General features: G+C 49.3%; 2 protein-coding genes across 2 annotated transcripts in view; one reads left to right on the top strand and one right to left on the bottom strand.

Moving 5' to 3' along the window:
* Positions 1 to 25000, top strand: part of LOC115181706 (threonylcarbamoyladenosine tRNA methylthiotransferase) — a 255799-nt gene that overhangs the window by 56488 nt on the left and 174311 nt on the right. The gene's annotated exons all lie outside the window — the stretch shown is intronic.
* On the bottom strand, positions 362 to 1200 carry LOC115181715 (proline-rich P65 protein homolog). Its single transcript, XM_029743541.1, has 2 exons — positions 1196 to 1200; positions 362 to 833 (listed from the first exon to the last, which is right to left on the bottom strand). Exons 1-2 carry the CDS (start codon positions 1198 to 1200, stop codon positions 362 to 364), a joined length of 477 nt encoding a protein of 158 aa, XP_029599401.1.

Raw genomic sequence — 25000 nt, 5'->3', positions numbered from 1 at the left:
GGGGCATATCAGATGACTGGTGTCCTTCAATATTCTCATAAAGGGTTGCCAGTCCTGTTCATTTTCCCACATCATCAGAGAGGGTAGCCAGACAGGTTATTTTCCGACATTATCAGTGTAGGTTGCCAGACCTGTTAATTTTCCCGTATCATCAGTGTAGGTTGCCAGACCTGTTAATTTTCCCGTATCATCAGTGTAGGTTGCCAGACCTGTTAATTTTCCCGTATCATCAGTGTAGGTTGCCAGACCTGTTAATTTTCCCGTATCATCAGTGTAGGTTGCCAGACTTTTTCCTTTTCCTGGCTCATCTGCTCCACGTCTGTCACCTGACACCACCTGCCAGTTAGCTCCTCTCTTTCTCTCAGGCTGTTCTGTGGTCTAACTTCATTGACAGGGCTGGTTGCAGGGCTGGTTGCAGGGCTGGTTGTAGGGTTGTAGGGCTGGTTGCAGGGCTGGTTGCAGGGCTGGTTGTAGGGTTGCAGGGCTGGTTGTAGGGCTGGTTGCAGGGCTGGTTGTAGGGCTGGTTGCAGGGCTGGTTGTAGGGCTGGTTGTAGGGCTGGTTGTAGGGCTGGTTGTAGGGCTGGTTGCAGGGCTGGTTGTAGGGCTGGTTGTAGGGCTGGTTGCAGGGCTGGTTGTAGGGCTGGTTGTAGGGCTGGTTGCAGGGCTGGTTGCAGGGCTGGTTGTAGGGCTGGTTGCAGGGCTGGTTGTAGGGCTGGTTGCAGGGCTGGTTGCAGGGCTGGTTGTAGGGCTGGTTGCAGGGCTGGTTGTAGGGCTGGTTGCAGGGCTGGTTGTAGGGTAGCAGTGTGTGTGTCACCCTGCCTACCGGCCCCCAGCTGCAAGAGGGGACAGGAGGTGGCTGGTGGAGGAGGTGCAGGCCAAGAGCATGTACCCTCCCAACCTCTGTCCCTTTTTCTCTCTCTCCTTCTCTCCTCTATCTCTCTCCTTCTCTCCTCTCTCTCTCTCCTTCTCTCCTCTCTCTCTCCTTCTCTCCTCTCTCTCTCCTTCTCTCCTCTCTCTCCCTCTCCTCTCCTCTCTCTCTCTCTCTCTCCTTCTCTCCTCTCTCTCCTCCTCTCTCTCTTTCCTTCTCTCCTATCTCTCCTTCTCTCCTCTCTCCCTCTCCTCTCTCTCTCTTTCTCTCTCTCTCTCTCTTTTGATCTCCTTCCATCCCTTTCATTGTCTCGTGCACCTGTCTGACCTCATGTGAAGCAGAAAGAGGAGCTGCTGGGGATTGCCAGGATGTTCTCCTGGGGAGTAATTGGAGAGCAGCTCCTCCCTCTCTCTCTCTCTCTCTCTCCCTCTCTCTCTCTCTCTCTCTCTCTCTCTCTCTCTCTCTCTCTCTCTCTTTTCTTCCTTTCTCTCCCTTCTCTCTCTCCATTGTCTCGTGCACCTGTCTGATGTCATGTGAAGCAGAAAGAGGAGATGCTGGGGATTGGGGATTGCCCTGATGTTCCCCTGGGGAGTGATTGGAGAGCTGCTCTCTCTCTCTGCCTCCCTCTCTATTCCCCGCCGCCCCTCTCTTTATCTCTCACCCTCTCTCCCTCCCAGCTGTTTCAGCAGCATGTAGAGCCAACGATAAAGATCTGTTGTTTATAGTGAAAACAGGGGAAGGGAGGATTGGGTTAGGAATACGGCGTTAGAAAGAACAATCTGGCAGGGTGAGAGGAAAAGGTTGAGCCTGGCAACACACCTTTCTGGTTTATCTGGTCGTTTTCAACAATAGACTGATCCTAGACCACCTGAACCCGAGGGTTAACAGGGACCCGGTCTGTTTGGTGACCAATAGACTGATCCTAGACCACCTGAACCGAGGGTTAACAGGGACCCGGTCTGTTTGGTGACCAATAGACTGATCCTAGACCACCTGAACCGAGGGTTAACAGGGACCCGGTCTGTTTGGTGACCAATAGACTGATCCTAGACCACCTGAACCGAGGGTTAACAGGGGCCCGGTCTGTTTGGTGACCAATAGACTGATCCTAGACCACCTGAACCGAGGGTTAACAGGGGCCCGGTCTGTTTGGTGACCAATAGACTGATCCTAGACCACCTGAACCGAGGGTTAACAGGGACCCGGTCTGTTTGGTGACCAATAGACTGATCCTAGACCACCTGAACCGAGGGTTAACAGGGACCCGGTCTGTTTGGTGACCAATAGACTGATCCTAGACCACCTGAACCGAGGGTTAACAGGGGCCCGGTCTGTTTGGTGACCAATAGACTGATCATAGACCACCTGAACCGAGGGTTAACAGGGACCCGGTCTGTTTGGTGACCAATAGACTGATCCTAGACCACCTGAACCGAGGGTTAACAGGGACCCGGTCTGTTTGGTGACCAATAGACTGATCCTAGACCACCTGAACCGAGGGTTAACAGGGGCCCGGTCTGTTTGGTGACCAATAGACTGATCCTAGACCACCTGAACCGAGGGTTAACAGGGACCCGGTCTGTTGGTGACCAATAGACTGATCCTAGACCACCTGAACCGAGGGTTAACAGGGACCCGGTCTGTTTGGTGACCAATAGACTGATCCTAGACCACCTGAACCGAGGGTTAACAGGGACCCGGTCTGTTTGGTGACCAATAGACTGATCCTAGACCACCTGAACCGAGGGTTAACAGGGACCCGGTCTGTTTGGTGACCAATAGACTGATCCTAGACCACCTGAACCGAGGGTTAACAGGGACCCGGTCTGTTTGGTGACCAATAGACTGATCCTAGACCACCTGAACCGAGGGTTAACAGGAGCCCGGTCTGTTTGGTGACCAATAGACTGATCCTAGACCACCTGAACCGAGGGTTAACAGGGACCCGGTCTGTATGGTGACCAATAGACTGATCCTAGACCACCTGAACCGAGGGTTAACAGGGACCCGGTCTGTTTGGTGACCAATAGACTGATCCTAGACCACCTGAACCGAGGGTTAACAGGGGCCCGGTCTGTTTGGTGACCAATAGACTGATCCTAGACCACCTGAACCGAGGGTTAACAGGGGCCCGGTCTGTTTGGTGACCAATAGACTGATCCTAGACCACCTGAACCGAGGGTTAACAGGGACCCGGTCTGTTTGATGACCAATAGACTGATCCTAGACCACCTGAACCGAGGGTTAACAGGGGCCCGGTCTGTTTGGTGACCAATAGACTGATCCTAGACCACCTGAACCGAGGGTTAACAGGGACCCGGTCTGTTTGGTGACCAATAGACTGATCCTAGACCACCTGGACCGAGGGTTAACAGGGACCCGGTCTGTTTGGTGACCAAGCCTTTACAGGGAAGCCAGGGCCTGTATTCACACAGTCTCACAGTAGGAACGGTGTTCTGGGATCAGTTTCAGTATTTTACTTCATACTGAAAAAGGTTGTTAAGACAACGGGGGGTTCTGACCTCAGATCAGCTCTATGAGAAGGTTTTCAACACCAGAACCTCTGGGTCTCCACGGAACCCTCCACAAGCCAATGAGAAGTCATTCTGACTGCTACATTCTAACAGCGTCATTTAATACATTTCATATATGCTATCGCAAAAAAATATATATTTAATTTGGTTGTGTTTATGAAGGTCTTGGGTAATATTAGAATAACGTATTTGTATTTTATAACACAATATAATTTTCTTTAGTTTATGTTACTCACTGTAGGCTGAATGTAAAAACACAAGCACCTTCCAATTCAGGTGTTCTGCCAGTGGTTATTGGAGGAGTTGTTACCATGAAACAGGAAGCATACGGTATGTGATGGGACATGGTAACAGACACGCGGTCAGATGATGGGAACATCGGTAGCCTAAACATCATTATAAATGGGTCAACTCAGCACCAGAACAATAAAGACATTATAATATTATAAGGGTTGGTATGACAGCAGTAAAAATACTATGTTCTTTTCCATTTTCACGCAATGTCATCAGTTGGATTTAATTTAGCTGTTCTCCTTTGTCCTACCAGTTAACAACATTTTTGTAAACAGTCCTTTAAATCGTCTTTGGTTTTCTAGCAATAAATCCCCTTTGAGATGAACCCTGACCTCACGAAGCAGACAAGGCTGCAAACACTAAAATGTGTTACATCCTGAAAGTTTTCCGCTCAGCAGTTACACACCTGTATCTATAACTTTATAACAGCAGCATTTCTACTGTGGACGTTTAAGGTTATTGAAATGGAAAATTAATATTTCATTCCTCCGTATGGAACCACCCCTGTGTTAGTTGCTTAGTGAAAATGTTTGGTTTAGCCTCTCCAGCCTCTCCATCCTCTCCATCCTCTCCATCCTCCCCATCCTCTCCATCCTCCCCATCCTCCCCATCCTCCCCATCCTCTCCATCCTCCCCATCCTCTCCATCCTCCCCAGCCTCCCCAGCCTCTCCATCCTCCCCATCCTCTCCATCCTCTCCATCCTCTCCATCCTCCCCATCCTCTCCATCCTCCCCATCCTCTCCATCCTCTCCATCCTCTCCATCCTCCCCATCCTCTCCATCCTCTCCACCCTCCCCATCCTCCCCATCCTCTCCATCCTCTCCATCCTCTCCATCCTCCCCATCCTCCCCAGCCTCTCCATCCTCCCCATCCTCCCCATCCTCCCCATCCTCTCCATCCTCTCCATCCTCTCCATCCTCTCCAGCCTCTCCAGCCTCCCCATCCTCTCCATCCTCCCCAGTCACCCTCTGCTATGTGTGAGCTTCCCCCTGGAAGGGGTATGAAAAGCTCCCTAATGGCAGAATGCCCCCTGCATGTGGGAAGATTCACTATATCTGTATTTATCTCATTGCCTGGATAGTTAGTTTGTTGTGTTTCTAAAGAGTGAAAACAAACTCCTCTTGGGTGTCCTGTAGTAAAGCTCGCCTCAAACTGTGTGTGTGTGGTGCATATCTATGTAACATAGCTCATAGCTTCCCTCTAAGTGTAGTCTGTGGTGTATATCTATGTAACATAGCTCATAGCTTCCCTCTAAGTGTAGTCTGTGTTGTATATCTATGTGACATAGCTCATAGCTTCCCTCTAAGTGTAGTCTGTGGTGTATATCTATGTGACATAGCTCATAGCTTCCCTCTAAGTGTAGTCTGTGGTGTATATCTATGTAACATAGCTCATAGCTTCCCTCTAAGTGTAGTCTGTGTTGTATATCTATGTAACATAGCTCATAGCTTCCCTCTAAGTGTAGTCTGTGTTGTATATCTATGTAACATAGCTCATAGCTTCCCTCTAAGTGTAGTCTGTGTTGTATATCTATGTAACATAGCTCATAGCTTCCCTCTAAGTGTAGTCTGTGTTGTATATCTATGTAACATAGCTCATAGCTTCCCTCTAAGTGTAGTCTGTGTTGTATATCTATGTGACATAGCTCATAGCTTCCCTCTAAGTGTAGTCTGTGTTGTATATCTATGTAACATAGCTCATAGCTTCCCTCTAAGTGTAGTCTGTGTTGTATATCTATGTAACATAGCTCATAGCTTCCCTCTAAGTGTAGTCTGTGTTGTATATCTATGTAACATAGCTCATAGCTTCCCTCTAAGTGTAGTCTGTGGTGTATATCTATGTAACATAGCTCATAGCTTCCCTCTAAGTGTAGTCTGTGTTGTATATCTATGTAACATAGCTCATAGCTTCCCTCTAAGTGTAGTCTGTGGTGTATATCTATGTAACATAGCTCATAGCTTCCCTCTAAGTGTAGTCTGTGTTGTATATCTATGTAACATAGCTCATAGCTTCCCTCTAAGTGTAGTCTGTGTTGTATATCTATGTAACATAGCTCATAGCTTCCCTCTAAGTGTAGTCTGTGTTGTATATCTATGTAACATAGCTCATAGCTTCCCTCTAAGTGTAGTCTGTGTTGTATATCTATGTAACATAGCTCATAGCTTCCCTCTAAGTGTAGTCTGTGTTGTATATCTATGTGACATAGCTCATAGCTTCCCTCTAAGTGTAGTCTGTGTTGTATATCTATGTAACATAGCTCATAGCTTCCCTCTAAGTGTAGTCTGTGTTGTATATCTATGTAACATAGCTCATAGCTTCCCTCTAAGTGTAGTCTGTGTTGTATATCTATGTAACATAGCTCATAGCTTCCCTCTAAGTGTAGTCTGTGGTGTATATCTATGTAACATAGCTCATAGCTTCCCTCTAAGTGTAGTCTGTGTTGTATATCTATGTAACATAGCTCATAGCTTCCCTCTAAGTGTAGTCTGTGTTGTATATCTATGTAACATAGCTCATAGCTTCCCTCTAAGTGTAGTCTGTGTTGTATATCTATGTGATATAGCTCATAGCTTCCCTCTAAGTGTTTATATGAGTCTCATTGCTGCTAGTTGACAGTGTTGTCGTGTTGTTCAATCAAACAATACTGTTTATCTGTCTTTCTGCCTCGCTCCGTCCTCCTTTATCCATGGTAAGAGGTGATAACGACTGATAAGACGGCTCTGTACTGTTTATGAATGTATAATGCAACACTGAGTTTGATGAGGGAGAATACATGGCTGTTTGTTCTATTTTTCTCCCCTGTGGTAATTGTTTTGTTTGTTGTTGTTGGTATTTTTGAATGCAAGAAGTGAATTTCTGATACCAGGAGGGTGAATCTTCGGCTAACATCTGTGTCGGTCGACTCCCTGTGGAAATTAGACAACAGGACAAACCATCCTTAGTCCCAGGTATATACAATCATAACCACGTCTGTTTCTTCTCTCCTTATCAAGCCTTCCGAGTGTGATTTCATTTAGGATTCATAAGGCCAGTCATGTTTTGGGGGAAGGTTATGTTTGTGTAGTGGGGATATGTCTGCAATTAGTCATGTAGATGAGGACAGGAAGCAGACAACACATCATAACAACATCATAGTGGGCGGTACTGTCTGTATTCTGTTGGGTTAACCATGGTAACAACATCATAGTGGGCGGTACTGTCTGTATTCTGTTGGGTTAACCATGGTAACAACATCATAGTGGGCGGTACTGTCTGTATTCTGTTGGGTTAACCATGGTAACAACATCATAGTGGGTGGTACTGTCTGTATTCTGTTGGGTTAACCATGGTAACAACATCATAGTGGGCGGTACTGTCTGTATTCTGTTGGGTTAACCATGGTAACAACATCATAGTGGGCGGTACTGTCTGTATTCTGTTGGGTTAACCATGGTAACAACATCATAGTGGGCGGTACTGTCTGTATTATGTTGGGTTAACCATGGTAACAACATCATAGTGGGCGGTACTGTCTGTATTCTGTTGGGTTAACCATGGTAACAGGTAGCCTAGTGGTCAGAGCGTTGGGCCAGTAACTGAAAGGTTGTCTCAAATCCCTGAGCTGGGCTGCTACAGTCAGGTACGCGAGACCTACTTAGACCTGCATCTATACACCCATATATCTCATCGCCTTAGTTACCTGCATCTATACACCCATATATCTCATCGCCTTAGTTACCACCTGGTGTTGACCTTTGACTACTAGCAGGCCAGGGCAGACAGCCGTGTGTGTGTGTGTGTGTGTGTGTGTGTGTGTGTGTGTGTGTGTGTGTGTGTGGCTAGGAGCAGCAGGACAGGTATCAGTACCAGTATATCTAATTTGCAGCTCAGTCTTTTTGTCCTGGGGGTCATTATTCAGAGGCTTCTAACTCTTCAAACAATCCTCAGGCCTTTCAGCACAGACACACACACACACACATAGAGAGAGAGATACAGTTATGTTTACACACTCCCTCCCTCTACAAGGGCTGGTTGATGAGTATGAACAGGGACCAAACAAAGCCCAGTCAAAGGTGGCTGAATGAAACATTTTTCCAACTGAAAAGCCTTTTGGAAATCAATGTCAAGGTTGTTGTGGTTAACAGCACTCCGAGATGGGAACAGACCACACTCACTTGGATGTTTGCTAGATACACATGTACGCACACACCTATACACACACACACACACACACTCTCACAGAACACACACACACCCTTCCGTGCTGAATATAACAGCAAATTTAAACGTTCTATTCTGTCGGCAGCTTGGTTTTGAAGGGAGGGAGCCATGTAAACAAGCTTCCCATGCTTCCTTTAACAGCATGCTGTTTGGTGTGTGTTTGTCCAAACGGTTTGCATATTTATCCATCTGAAGCCATCTCTTTGGAAAGGAGGAAGTGGATATTGTCACCAGCCAGAGAGATGGATTTGAATATCAGTTGGAGCAGCATGTTCCTCAGTCTTAACGATATGGTAGGATAAAGACCATGTTTCTCTGTATTAACAGTATGGTAGGATAAAGACCATGTTCCTCAGTCTTAACAATATGGTAGGATGAAGACCATGTTCCTCAGTCTTAACAATATGGTAGGATAAAGACCATGTTCCTCAGTCTTAACGATATGTTAGGATAAAGACCTTGTTCCTCAGTCTTAACGATATGGTAGGATAAAGACCATGTTCCTCTGTATTAACTGTATGGTAGGATAAAGACCATGTTCCTCAGTCTTAACGATATGGTAGGATAAAGACCATGTTCCTCAGTCTTAACGATGTGGTAGGATAAAGACCATGGTCCTCAGTCTTAACGATATGGTAGGATAAAGACCATGTTCCTCTGTCTTAACAATATGTTAGGATAAAGACCATGTTCCTCTGTATTAACTGTATGGTAGGATAAAGACCATGTTCCTCAGTCTTAACGATATGGTAGGATAAAGACCATGTTCCTCTGTCTTAACAATATGTTAGGATAAAGACCTTGTTCCTCAGTCTTAACGATATGGTAGGATAAAGACCATGTTCCTCTGTATTAACTGTATGGTAGGATAAAGACCATGTTCCTCAGTCTTAACGATATGGTAGGATAAAGAACATGTTCCTCAGTCTTAACGATGTGGTAGGATAAAGACCATGGTCCTCAGTCTTAACGATATGTTAGGATAAAGACCATGTTCCTCAGTCTTAACGATATGGTAGGATAAAGACCATGTTCCTCAGTCTTAACGATATGGTAGGATGAAGACCATGTTCCTCTGTATTAACGATGTGGTAGGATAAAGACCATGTTCCTCAGTCTTAATGATATGGTAGGATAAATACCATGTTCCTCTGTATTAACTGTATGGCAGGATAAAGACCATGTTCCTCTGAGAGTATTAAGGGTATGGTAACACACAGCAGTCAAACACGCTGTCTCACACACAAACACGCACACACACACACACACACACACACACACACACACACACACACACACACACACACACACTCGACACACACACACACACTCGACACACTGTCTCACATACACACACACACATATTTCTCCTTGGAGCTTGAACACACACCATGACCAGCAACCACTCCTCTGTTCTCCTCACACACCAAACTGCTCCCCACCCCAGAGCCCTCTCCCCACCCCAGAGCCCTCTCCCCACCCCAGAGCCCTCTCCCCACCCCCAGAGCCCAGAGCCCTCTCCCCACCCCAGAGCCCTCTCCCCACCCCCAGAGCCCTCTCCCCACCCCAGAACCCTCTCCCCACCCCCAGAGCCCTCTCCCCACCCCAGAACCCTCTCCCCACCCCAGAACCCTCTCCCCACCCCAGAGCCCTCTCCAGTGGGGCTCTCCAAGGGAGGTCTGTATTGGAGGTCAGTCGCACAAAGAGACAGTGTTCCTGAACTGCAGGCATTTCAGGCAATATTATCTGATGGGCGTCATTGCGGGGGGCCATCGCTGAGACTCGCCTCAGCCACCCAATCACACATCCCTCACTGCATCAACCTGACATATATGGCGAGAGGAGAGGCCACCCAGTCAAGTGGACATCTTACATGTCCAGACCTGAAGTGACATTTAGTGCTGCTGGATAGAAGATAAAATGTCAGACAGTCAGTTTGGCCTCATTACCTCTGGACAACACTGAGGTAGGACAGGACTAGTATTTCTCATTACCTCTGGTCAACACTGAGGTAGGACAGGACTAGTATCTCTCATGACCTCTGGTCAACACTGAGGTAGGACAGGACTAGTATCTCTCATGACCTCTGGTCAACACTGAGGTAGGACAGGACTAGTATCTCTCATTACCTCTGGTCAACACTGAGGTAGGACAGGACTAGTATCTCTCATTACCTCTGGACAACACTGAGGTAGGACAGGACTAGTATCTCTCATTACCTCTGGTCAACACTGAGGTAGGACAGGACTAGTATCTCTCATTACCTCTGGTCAACACTGAGGTAGGACAGTATTAGTATTTCTCATTACCTCTGGACAACACTGAGGTAGGACAGTATTAGTATCTCTCATTACCTCTGGACAACACTGAGGTAGGACAGTATTAGTATTTCTCATTACCTCTGGTCAACACTGAGGTAGGACAGGACTAGTATCTCTCATTACCTCTGGTCAACACTGAGGTAGGACAGGACTAGTATCTCTCATTACCTCTGGTCAACACTGAGGTAGGACAGTATTAGTATCTCTCATTACCTCTGGTCAACACTGAGGTAGGACAGTACTAGTATCTCTCATTACCTCTGCTGTGGATCTAGACTAGCGTCCCATCCAGGGGCCGTGTCTTGCTGTGGATCTAGACTAGCGTCCCATCCAGGGGGCGTGTCTTGCTGTGGATCGAGACTTGCGTCCCATCCAGGGGGCGTGTCTTGCTGTGGATCTAGACTTGCGTCCCATCCAGGGGGTGTGTCTTGCTGTGGATCTAGACTAGCGTCCCATCCAGGGGGTGTGTCTTGCTGTGGATCTAGACTAGCGTCCCATCCAGGGGGTGTGTCTTGCTGTGGATCTAGACTAGCGTCCCATCCAGGGGGCGTGTCTTGCTGTGGATCTAGACTAGCGTCCCATCCAGGGGGTGTGTCTTGCTGTGGATCTAGACTAGCGTCCCATCCAGGGGGTGTGTCTTGCTGTGGATCTAGACTAGCGTCCCATCCAGGGGGCGTGTATTGCTGTGGATCTAGACTAGCGTCCCATCCAGGGGGCGTGTCTTGCTGTGGATCGAGACTAGCGTCCCATCCAGGGGGCGTGTCTTGCTGTGGATCTAGACTAGCGTCCCATCCAGGGGGTGTGTCTTGCTGTGGATCTAGACTAGCGTCCCATCCAGGGGGTGTGTCTTGCTGTGGATCTAGACTAGCGTCCCATCCAGGGGGTGTGTCTTGCTGTGGATCTAGACTAGCGTCCCATCCAGGGGATGTGTCTTACTGTGGATCTAGACTAGCGTCCCATCCAGGGGGTGTGTCTTGCTGTGGATCTAGACTAGCGTCCCATCCAGGGGGTGTGTCTTGCTGTGGATCTAGACTAGCGTCCCATCCAGGGGGTGTGTCTTACTGTGGATCTAGACTAACGTCCCATCCAGGGGGCGTGTCTTGTACATCCGTCTTCCTCATGCTACAGAAACAGGAGGTAGTCTCCTGTCCTATGGGCTGTTCTGGCTTGGACAAGGCTTCTTCATTCAGTGGATCTGGGTATCCGGTAGCGACACCTTGAAAATACTTCACCGGCCAGCTCTTTCTCACCACAATACATTTACAGAGGAGGAATAAATATAGAAACAGATAATGGCTGCTTGACTGACACATTTCATTATTGGAAATATGTACCCGGCTATAATCTACCTCTGTGCTGTGCTGCCTGCTCGGCCACATGCTTGACTTGTGAAAAATGTTTCACCTATCACAGCGGAGAGCAGCGAGTCAAGGTTTTTATCATATGTAATTCATTGTTCTTTAGTAACTATGGCCGTTAACTGGAAGCATTGTTGTAAACAGATAATGTAACGGCCTGGGTCATAAAAGGGACGGCAGGTAGTCTAGTGGTTAGAGTGTAGGGACGGCAGGTAGACTAGTGGTTAGAGTGTGGGGCGGCAGGTAGACTAGTGGTTAGAGTGTAGGGGCAGGCAGGTAGACTAGTGGTTAGAGTGTAGGGGCGGCAGGTAGACTAGTGGTTAGAGTGTAGGGGCGGCAGGTAGCCTAGTGGTTAGAGTGTAGGGGCAGGCAGGTAGACTAGTGGTTAGAGTGTAGGGACGGCAGGTAGACTAGTGGTTAGAGTGTAGGGACGGCAGGTAGCCTAGTGGTTAGAGTGTAGGGACGGCAGGTAGACTAGTGGTTAGAGTGTAGGGACGGCAGGTAGACTAGTGGTTAGAGTGTAGGGGCGGCAGGTAGACTAGTGGTTAGAGTGTAGGGGCGGGCAGGTAGCCTAGTGGTTAGAGTGTAGGGACGGCAGGTAGCCTAGTGGTTAGAGTGTAGGGACGGCAGGTAGCCTAGTGGTTAGAGTGTAGGGGCAGGCAGGTAGCCTAGTGGTTAGAGTGTAGGGACGGCAGGTAGCCTAGTGGTTAGAGTGTAGGGACGGCAGGTAGCCTAGTGGTTAGAGTGTAGGGGCAGGCAGGTAGACTAGTGGTTAGAGTGTAGGGACGGCAGGTAGTCTAGTGGTTAGAGTGTAGGGACGGCAGGTAGCCTAGTGGTTAGAGTGTAGGGACGGCAGGTAGACTAGTGGTTAGAGTGGAGGGACGGCAGGTAGCCTAGTGGTTAGAGTGTAGGGGCAGGCAGGTAGACTAGTGGTTAGAGTGTAGGGACGGCAGGTAGCCTAGTGGTTAGAGTGTAGGGGCAGGCAGGTAGACTAGTGGTTAGAGTGTAGGGACGGCAGGTAGTCTAGTGGTTAGAGTGTAGGGGCAGGCAGGTAGACTAGTGGTTAGAGTGTAGGGACGGCAGGTAGCCTAGTGGTTAGAGTGTAGGGGCAGGCAGGTAGACTAGTGGTTAGAGTGTAGGGACGGCAGGTAGTCTAGTGGTTAGAGTGTAGGGGCAGGCAGGTAGACTAGTGGTTAGAGTGTAGGGACGGCAGGTAGCCTAGTGGTTAGAGTGTAGGGACGGCAGGTAGCCTAGTGTTTAGAGTGTAGGGACGGCAGGTAGACTAGTGGTTAGAGTGTAGGGGCAGGCAGGTAGACTAGTGGTTAGAGCGTAGGGACGGCAGGTAGTCTAGTGGTTAGAGTGTAGGGACGGTAGGTAGCCTAGTGGTTAGAGTGTAGGGACGGCAGGTAGACTAGTGGTTAGAGTGTAGGGACGGCAGGTAGTCTAGTGGTTAGAGTGTAGGGACGGCAGGTAGACTAGTGGTTAGAGTGTAGGGACGGCAGGTAGTCTAGTGGTTAGAGTGTAGGGACGGCAGGTAGCCTAGTGGTTAGAGTGTAGGGACGGCAGGTAGACTAGTGGTTAGAGTGTAGGGGCGGCAGGTAGTCTAGTGGTTAGAGTGTAGGGACGGCAGGTAGCCTAGTGGTTAGAGCGTAGGGACGGCAGGTAGCCTAGTGGTTAGAGCGTAGGGACGGCAGGTAGTCTAGTGGTTAGAGTGTAGGGACGGCAGGTAGACTAGTGGTTAGAGTGTAGAGGCGACAGGTAGCCTAGTGGTTAGAGTGTAGGGACGGCAGGTAGCCTAGTGGTTAGAGTGTAGGGACGGCAGGTAGCCTAGTGGTTAGAGTGTAGGGACGGCAGGTAGCCTAGTGGTTAGAGTGTAGGGACGGCAGGTAGCCTAGTGGTTAGAGTGTAGGGACGGCAGGTAGCCTAGTGGTTAGAGTGTAGGGACGGCAGGTAGCCTAGTGGTTAGAGTGTAGGGACGGCAGGTAGCCTAGTGGTTAGAGTGTAGGGACGGCAGGTAGACTAGTGGTTAGAGTGTAGGGACGGCAGGTAGACTAGTGGTTAGAGTGGAGGGACGGCAGGTAGCCTAGTGGTTAGAGTGTAGGGACGGCAGGTAGTCTAGTGGTTAGAGTGTAGGGGCGGCAGGTAGACTAGTGGTTAGAGTGTAGGGGCAGGCAGGTAGACTAGTGGTTAGAGCGTAGGGACGGCAGGTAGTCTAGTGGTTAGAGTGTAGGGACGGCAGGTAGCCTAGTGTTTAGAGTGTAGGGACGGCAGGTAGCCTAGTGGTTAGAGTGTAGGGGCAGGCAGGTAGACTAGTGGTTAGAGCGTAGGGACGGCAGGTAGTCTAGTGGTTAGAGTGTAGGGACGGCAGGTAGCCTAGTGGTTAGAGCGTAGGGACGGCAGGTAGCCTAGTGGTTAGAGCGTAGGGACGGCAGGTAGTCTAGTGGTTAGAGTGTAGGGACGGCAGGTAGACTAGTGGTTAGAGTGTAGAGGCGACAGGTAGCCTAGTGGTTAGAGTGTAGGGACGGCAGGTAGCCTAGTGGTTACAGCGTTGGGCCAGTAACCGAAAGGTTTCTAGATCGAATCCCTGAGCTGACAAGGTAAAAATATGTTGTTCTGCCCCTGAACAAGGCAGTTAACCCACTGTTCCCTGATAGGCTGTCATTGTAAATAAGAATTTGTTCTTAACAGACTTGCCTAGTTAAATAAATAATCTTATGTTATGATTTACAATACCTTTATTACCATATCTCCTTGTATCATTAGCTGTGTTTAAACACACAGACACACACACACACACACACACACACACACACACACACACACACACACACACACACACACACACACACACACACACACACACACACACACACACACACACACAGCGGCAGGCAGATCTAACTACTCCAGGCCTGTCAATGAAATGTGCAGAGGAGCAGCAGCAACAGCAAGTCCACAAGTGTGGAAGGAGGGATCCTTAGGACTCACCAGAGGGATGAGTTCACCTTTTTAAATGTCCTCAGAAACACAAGTGTGTGAAATAAATATCAAATCTACAACGCTGAGTTACTGGAGCCTCTGTCTCCGTCTGTGTCCCAAATGGTACACTATTCCCAATATAGTGCATTGCTTTTAGTCAGGTTCTTGGTCTAAATTAGTACACTATATCGGGAATAGTGTACCATTTGTGACTGAACCACTGTCAGAAGAGATGAGATCTACAGAGAAACACCTGATGTCTAGTTTCTACCTCTACTCTTCAGTCTGATGGTTTCTACCACTACACTGCTACTGACCCACACCTCCACACTGCTACTGACCCACACCTCCACACTGCTACTGACCCACACCTCCACACTGCTACTGACCCACACCTCCACACTGCTACTGACCCACACCTCCACACTGCTACTGACCCACACCTCCACACTGCTACTGACCCACACCTCCACACTGCTACTGACCCACACCTCCACACTGCTACTGACCCACACCTCCACACTGCTACTGACCCACACCTCCACACTGCTACTGACCCACACCTCCACACTGCTACTGACCCACACCTCCACAACACTACTGACCCACACCTCCACAACACTACTGACCCACACCTCCACAACACTACTGACCCACACCTCCACAACACTACTGACCCACACCTCCACAACACTACTGACCCACACCTCCACAACACTACTGACCCACACCTCCACAACACTACTGACCCACACCTCCACAACACTACTGACCCACACCTCCACAACACAACACTACTGACCCACACCTCCACAACACTACTGACCCACACCTCCACACTGCTACTGACCCACACCTCCACACTGCTACTGACCCACACCTCCACACTGCTACTGACCCACACCTCCACAACGCTACTGACCCACACCTCCACAACACTACTGACCCACACCTCCACAACACCACTGACCCACACCTCCACAACACTACTGACCCACACCTCCACAACACCACTGACCCACACCTCCACAACACTACTGACCCACACCTCCACAACGCTACTGACCCACACCTCCACAACGCTACTGACCCACACCTCCACAACGCTACTGACCCACACCTCCACACTGCTACTGACCCACACCTCCACAACACTACTGACCCACACCTCCACAACGCTACTGACCCACACCTCCACACTGCTACTGACCCACACCTCCACAACACTACTGACCCACACCTCCACAACACCACGGACCCACACATCCACACTGCTACTGACCCACACCTCCACAACACCACTGACCCACACCTCCACAACACCACTGACCCACACCTCCACAACACTACTGACCCACACCTCCACAACACTACTGACCCACACCTCCACAACACTACTGACCCACACCTCCACAACACTACTGACCCACACCTCCACAACACCACTGACCCAAACATCCACAACACTACTGACCCACACCTCCACAACACTACTGACCCACACCTCCACAACGCTACTGACCCACACCTCCACAACGCTACTGACCCACACCTCCACAACGCTACTGACCCACACCTCCACAACACCACTGACCCACACCTCCACAACGCTACTGACCCACACCTCCACAACGCTACTGACCCACACCTCCACAACGCTACTGACCCACACCTCCACAACGCTACTGACCCACACATCCACAACGCTACTGACCCACACCTCCACAACGCTACTGACCCACACCTCCACAACGCTACTGACCCACACCTCCACAACGCTACTGACCCACACCTCCACAACGCTACTGACCCACACCTCCACAACACTACTGACTCACACCTCCACAACACTACTGACCCACACCTCCACAACACTACTGACTCACACCTCCACAACACTACTGACCCACACCTCCACAACACAACACTACTGACCCACACCTCCACAACACTACTGACCCACACCTCCACAACACTACTGACCCACACCTCCACAACACTACTGACCCACAACACCACTGACCCACACCTCCACAACACTACTGACCCACACCTCCACAACACTACTGACCCACACCTCCACAACACTACTGACCCACACCTCCACAACACTACTGACTCAACAACGTGTGTTTTCTCATATCATCTAATCTTGCCATGTATAAAAAGCCGTTGCTGAGGACTTATTCCAGGATTAGGAGAGGTAAACATTTAGTAATTGCTTATAACATCCATGTGATTGCATCTGCTTGTGCTGCTGAATTCATTACCTGGTTTTATTTGGCGCTAGTCCTGACGTCGGTTCGGTTTCGGTTCGATTATTAAAATATTCTAAAGGTTTTCCATTTCCGGTTTGTTTATTTCATTTGTTTTTACATTAAATGCACAATGCATTATGGGGATTGAAGCGCTGTAACACTGAATAAAACTATGAATAAAAGTTCCCATGATGGGAGTGACTGTCCATTACTGCTGATCACTTATTAACCATCACTTATTAACCATCACTTATTAACCATCACTTATTAACCATCACTTATTCACATTCATTTACTTTACTGACCCACACCTCCACAACACTACTGACCCACACCTCCACACTGCTACTGACCCACACCTCTACAACACTACTGACCCACACCTCCACAACACTACTGACCCACACCTCCACAACACCACGGACCCACACATCCACACTGCTACTGACCCACACCTCCACAACACCACTGACCCACACCTCCACAACACCACTGACCCACACCTCCACAACACTACTGACCCACACCTCCACAACACTACTGACCCACACCTCCACAACACTACTGACCCAAACATCCACAACACTACTGACCCACACCTCCACAACACTACTGACCCACACCTCCACAACACTACTGACCCACACCTCCACAACGCTACTGACCCACACCTCCACAACACTACTGACCCACACCTCCACAACACCACTGACCCACACCTCCACAACACTACTGACCCACACCTCCACAACGCTACTGACCCACACCTCCACAACGCTACTGACCCACACCTCCACAACGCTACTGACCCACACATCCACAACGCTACTGACCCACACCTCCACAACGCTACTGACCCACACCTCCACAACGCTACTGACCCACACCTCCACAACGCTACTGACCCACACCTCCACAACGCTACTGACCCACACCTCCACAACGCTACTGACCCACACCTCCACAACGCTACTGACCCACACCTCCACAACGCTACTGACTCACACCTCCACAACGCTTCTGACTCACACCTCCACAACACTACTGACCCACACCTCCACAACACAACACTACTGACCCACACCTCCACAACACTACTGACCCACACCTCCACAACACTACTGACCCACACCTCCACAACACTACTGACCCACAACACCACTGACCCACACCTCCACAACACTACTGACCCACACCTCCACACTGCTACTGACCCACACCTCCACAACGCTACTGACCCACACCTCCACAACGCTACTGACCCACACCTCCACAACGCTACTGACCCACACCTCCACAACACTACTGACCCACACCTCCACAACACTACTGACCCACACCTGATCACTTATTAACCATCACTTATTAACCATCACTTATTAACCATCACTTATTTACATTCATTTACTTTACTGACCCACACCTCCACAACACTACTGACCCACACCTCCACACTGCTACTGACCCACACCTCCACACTGCTACTGACCCACACCTCCACACTGCTACTGACCCACACCTCCACACTGCTACTGACCCACACCTCCACACTGCTACTGGCCCACACCTCTACAACACTACTGACCCACACCTCCACACTGCTACTGACCCACACCTCTACAACACTACTGACCCACACCTCTACAACACTACTGACCCACACCTCCACAACGCTACTGACCCACACCTCTACAACACTACTGACCCACACCTCCACAACACTACTGACCCACACCTCTACAACACTACTGACCCACACCTCTACAACACTACTGACCCACACCTCCACACTGCTACTGACCCACACCTCTACAACACTACTGACCCACACCTCCACAACGCTACTGACCCACACCTCTACAACACTACTGACCCACACCTCCACACTGCTACTGACCCACACCTCTACAACACTACTGACCCACACCTCCACAACACTACTGACCCACACCTCCACACTGCTACTGACCCACACCTCCACAACACTACTGACCCACACCTCCACAACACTACTGACCCACACCTCCACAACACTACTGACCCACACCTCTACAACACTACTGACCCACACCTCTACAACACTACTGACCCACACCTCTACAACACTACTGACCCACACCTCCACAACACTACTGACCCACACCTCCACAACACTACTGACCCACACCTCTACAACACTACTGACCCACACCTCCACAACACTACTGACCCACACCTCTACAACACTACTGACCCACACCTCCACAACGCTACTGACCCACACCTCCACACTGCTACTGACCCACACCTCTACAACACTACTGACCCACACCTCCACACTGCTACTGACCCACACCTCCACACTGCTACTGACCCACACCTCCACAACGCTACTGACCCACACCTCCACAACACTACTGACCCACACCTCTACAACACTACTGACCCACACCTCTACAACACTACTGACCCACACCTCTACAACACTACTGACCCACACCTGATCACTTATTAACCATCACTTATTCACATTCATTTACTTTAATAAAATATTTTTCAGTTGTTGTGTTTATTACATTAGTTTTATTGATGACTTTATTATTTCAAGTCATCATCTCATCACAACAGAGCCGCTGTCTGACTATTTCAGTAGTTCTTCAAAGTAATTTAGGCCTACTTTTATGACTGATGTTTACCAACTGTCAATCACTTAGGTCAGGTATTTTCAGGTAGAGATTCCTCACTAAGCAACTGTTCTCTCTCCCTCTACAACACACGTTTTCCCCCTCTCCATCACACGTTCTCCTCTCCATCACCGTTCTCCTCTCCTATCTCCCTCTCCATCACGTTCTCCTCTCCTTTCTCTCCCTCTCCATCACACGTTCTCCTCTCCTATCTCCCTCTCCATCACACGTTCTCCTCTCCTATCTCCCTCTCCATCACACGTTCTCCTCTCCTATCTCCCTCTCCATCACACGTTCTCCTCTCCTATCTCTCTCTCCATCACGTTCTCCTCTCCTATCTCCCTCTCCATCACACGTTCTCCTCTCCTATCTCTCTCTCCATCACACGTTCTCCTCTCCTATCTCCCTCTCCATCACACGTTCTCCTCTCCTATCTCCCTCTCCATCACACGTTCTCCTCTCCTATCTCCCTCTCCATCACACGTTCTCCTATCTCTCTCTCTCCATCTCCGCTCTCCTCTCCTTTCTCTCCCTTTCCGTCTCCTCCTGTCTGCTCCACACAGACCAGACAAGTAGACGGGCGCGCAATGGATTATAGTCATTGTAGTTAATTACCACATCTGTGCTAAACTATGTAGAATAACTCCCTACTACATCGCACAGTTCAGACTTGATCTGGTTTATTTCCAGAGAAAATACTAAATGGAATTCAAATAATTGAACAAACATTGGTCATGGGTGCACCTCAGCCACGCTCAAGGTCCTAAACGACATCATAACCGCCATCGATAAGAAACAATAATGTGCAGCCGTATTCATCGACCTGGCCAAGGCTTTCGACTCTGTCCATCACCACATTCTTATCGGCAGACTCAACAGCCTTGGTTTCTCAAATGACTGCCTCGCCTGGTTCACCAACTACTTCTCAAACAGAGTTCAGTGTGTCAAATCGGAGGGCCTGTTGTCCGGACCTCTGGTAGTCTCTATGGGTGTGCCACAGGGTTCAATTCTCGGGCCGACTTTTCTCTGTATACATCAATGATGTCGCTCTTGCTGCTGGTGATTCTCTGATCCACCTCTACGCAGACGACACCATTCTGTACACTTCTGGCCCTTCTTTGAACACTGTTACCTAACCTCCAGACGAGCTTCAATGCCATACAACTCTCCTTCCGTGGCCTCCAATTGCTCTTAAATGCAGGTAAAACTAAATGCATGCTCTTCAACCGATCGCTGCCTGCACCTGCCCGCCCGTCCAGCATCACTACAATGGACGGTTCTTACTTAGAATATGTGGACAACAACGACCTCCTCCCCTACTGTATTTATTTTATTTATTTTGCTCCTTTGCACCCCATTATTTATATTTCTACTTTGCACTTTCTTCCACTACAAATCTACCATTCCAGTGTTTTACTTGCTATATTGTATTTACTTTGCCACCATGGACTTTTTTGCCTTTACCTCCCTTATCTCACCTCATTTGCTCACATTGTATATAGACTTATTTTTCTACTGTATTATTGACTGTATGTTTGTTTTTGCTCCATGTGTAACTCTGTGTTGTTGTATGTTGTCGAACTGCTTTGCTTTATCTTGGCCAGGTCGCAATTGTAAATGAGAACTTGCTCTCAACTTGCCTACCTGGTTAAATAAAGGTGAACTATATATATATATATATATATATATATATATATATTTATTTTTTAATCGTTTTTGCACTTACCTCTCTCTCTCTCCGTGCTCTGCTAAACCCAGTAAACAGTAGTGATGGCCTTGTACAACATTCCTGCTGCCTTTGGTTGCAGCAGCAGCAGCTTGGATCACTAATTGGCAGGCCTATAGTACAGCTGAACTCATTGTTCACCCACAGAGATTTTCTAAACACTATTGTGCTGTGTTTGTGTGAGAGGCGCGCTGCACCCTACTGTAGCTACCTCTGGCAGATAGAAAGCTTTCTTTTTTTCAACAGTTTTGTTTTGACGAAGGTTATTGGTGGACCGGCTTTGTGAAGAGGAGTTGTGTTGTTGTGAGGAGAGACTATCCTTGACCAGCTATGTTCCTGACAACACACTCTGTCTGCGTCACAAAGGGCTCCCTATTCCCCTGTATAGTGTACTGCAGGGCCCATAAGGCTTTGGTTAAACGTAGTGCACTATATATACATATAGGGTGCCATTTGGGTCTCTACCCTCTGGAGAATGTCTTTCAACACTGCAGCGGTTTCTATCGGAGCCAGACTGGAAAGGCTCAGGTGTTGGCCATTATTCTCTAGATTTTTGATTCAAATACAAGTGTGTTTGTGTTTGTATTGACAATAGTAAAATAGCTTTTTCTAATTTCCTTTAAAAACTTATTTTGCTCCTGTAAATTTGAAACTTCATTGGAGGCATTAAAAATCACCCAAAGTCCCCCAGTGAGTGACACACACATCATCCATCCCCACCCACCAACACATCATCCATCCATCCTTCCCCACCCACCAACACATCATCCATCCCCACCCACCAACACATCAACCATCCCCACACCCCCCACCCCCCACCCACCAACACATCATCCATCCCCACACCCCCCACCCACCAACACATCATCCATCCCCCCACCCACCAACACATCATCCATCCCCACCCCCCACCCACCAACACATCATCCATCCCCACCCCCCCACCCCCAACACATCATCCATCCCCACACCCCCCACCCACCAACACATCATCCATCCCCACACCCCCCTCCCACCAACACATCATCCATCCCCACACCCCCCACCCCACACACCCCAACACATCATCCATCCCCACCCACCAACACATCATCCATCCCCACACCCCCCACCCCACACACCCCAACACATCATCCATCCCCCCACCCACCAACACATCATCCACCCCCCACCCTCCACATCCCCACCCACCAACACATCATCCATCCCCACACCCCCCTCCCACCAACACATCATCCATCCCCACACCCCCCACCCCACACACCCCAACACATCATCCATCCCCCCACCCACCAACACATCATCCACCCTCCACACCCCCACCCACCAACACATCATCCACCCCCCACCCCCCACCCACCAGACACACCCCCCACCCACCAACACATCATCCATCCCCACACCCCACCCCCCAACACATCATCCATCCCCACACAGACTCCAACACAAATGTCAGCCAGCTCCATCCAGCATTAATCCAACTTTAATTTCACAGCCTCTTCATCCCCTTTAAACAGCAACTTCCTTCCCTTGTATGAAATGTAGAGGCAGCAGGGGGAGAGGAGAGGGGGGTCTGTATTAACAGGCAGCTAGTGAGCCAAATGGCCCCCTAATCACTACATAGTGCTCTACTTTAGACCAGGGCAAGTAGGGAATAGGTTGTGATTTGGGACTCTATGCCTGCCTGCCTCTCTGCCTGGCTGATTGAAGCCGCGGGGGTCCTCTGAGATGCACAACTAGCTTTTAGTGGGTGTTGCTGGCGTACTTTAACAACAGGGAGGCCCCGGGTCCAGTCCTGCCAATTTCTCTTTCCCCACCAAGATTTCCCAGACCGGTGGATTGTTGGATGGATGGATGCCATCTTAACGCTCCAACACCTTCCATTCGGAATGATGAGCCAGTATAGTGAACTGAAAGCATGTATTATGGAGGGAAAGGAGGGTTGGGGAAGGGAGGGGGCAGAGACCCTGATCAATAATTTACAAGTGGCTTTTTTTTTGTATTTATTTTTTTTACATTTAAGGCCATCATGGTTGTTCTGACAGGGGTGAGGAGGAATCAGACGGGGGAGGAGGAGTGAGACGGGGGAGGAAAGTGAAGAGTGAGACAGGAGGAGGAGTGAGACGGGGAGGAGGAGTGAGACGGGGAGGAGGAGTGAGACGGGGAGGAGGAGTGAGACGGGGAGGAAGAGTGAGACGGGGAGGAGGAGTGAGACGAGGAGGAGGAGTGAGACGGGGAGGAGGAGTGAGACGGGGAGGAGGAGTGAGACGGGGAGGAGGAGTGAGACGGGGAGGAAAGTGAAGAGTGAGACAGGAGGAGTGGGAGGAGGAGTGAGACGGGGAGGAAGAGTGAGACGGGGAGGAGGAGTGAGACGAGGAGGAGGAGTGAGACGGGGAGAAGGAGTGAGACGGGGGAGGAGGAGTGAGACGGGGAGAAGGAGTGAGACGGGGGAGAAGGAGAGGTAAGGGGGAGGAGGAGAGGTAAGGGGGAGGAGGAGTGAGACGGGGAGGAAGAGTGAGACGGGGAGGAGGAGTGAGACGGGGAGAAGGAGTGAGACGGGGGAGGAGGAGTGAAACGGGGAGGAGGAGAGGTAAGGGGGAGGAGGAGAGGTAAGGGGGAGGAGGAGAGGTAAGGGGGAGAGATGTTAGCCAGTGAAATGTAACAAACCTGTGAGGTGGAAGGAAAGAGAGAATAATGGAAGGAAGAGGAACAACTCCTGTGGATTATCATCAGAACCAACATGTCCTTATGTTCCATCAACCTGGCAGAGAGAGAAGACAGGATGTCCAACATGCTCCTTATGTTCCATCAACCTGGCAGAGAGAGAAGACAGGATGTCCAACATGCTCCTTATGTTCCATCAACCTGGCAGAGAGAGAAGACAGGATGTCCAACATGCTCCTTATGTTCCATCAACCTGGCAGAGAGAGAAGACAGGATGTCCAATATCTCCTGTTCTCATGTTCCATCAACCTGGCAGAGAGAGAAGACAGGATGTCCAATATCTCCTGTTCTTATGTTTCATCAACCTGGCAGAGAGAGAAGACAGGATGTCCAATATCTCCTGTTCTCATGTTTCATCAACCTGGCAGAGAGAGAAGACAGGATGTCCAATATCTCCTGTCCTTATGTTCCATCAACCTGGCAAAGAGAGAAGACAGGATGTCCAATATCTCCTGTTCTCATGTTTCATCAACCTGGCAGAGAGAGAAGACAGGATGTCCAATATCTCCTGTTCTTATGTTCCATCAACCTGGCAGAGAGAGAAGACAGGATGTCCAATATCTCCTGTTCTCATGTTTCATCAACCTGGCAGAGAGAGAAGACAGGATGTCCAATATCTCCTGTTCTTATGTTCCATCAACCTGGCAGAGAGAGAAGACAGGATGTCCAATATCTCCTGTTCTCATGTTTCATCAACCTGGCAGAGAGAGAAGACAGGATGTCCAATATCTCCTGTTCTCATGTTTCATCAACCTGGCAGAGAGAGAAGACAGGATGTCCAATATCTCCTGTTCTTATGTTCCATCAACCTGGCAGAGAGAGAAGACAGGATGTCCAATATCTCCTGTTCTCATGTTCCATCAACCTGGCAGAGAGAGAAGACAGGATGTCCAATATCTCCTGTTCTCATGTTTCATCAACCTGGCAGAGAGAGAAGACAGGATGTCCAATATCTCCTGTTCTTATGTTTCATCAACCTGGCAGAGAGAGAAGACAGGATGTCCAATATCTCCTGTTCTTATGTTTCATCAACCTGGCAGAGAGAGAAGACAGGATGTCCAATATCTCCTGTTC

This window comes from Salmo trutta, unplaced genomic scaffold (assembly GCF_901001165.1).
Source record: "Salmo trutta unplaced genomic scaffold, fSalTru1.1, whole genome shotgun sequence".
Taxonomy (NCBI): Eukaryota; Metazoa; Chordata; class Actinopteri; order Salmoniformes; family Salmonidae; genus Salmo; species Salmo trutta.
The sequence above is the reverse complement of the archived record's forward strand: the minus strand, read 5'-3'. Positions and strand labels throughout refer to the sequence as shown.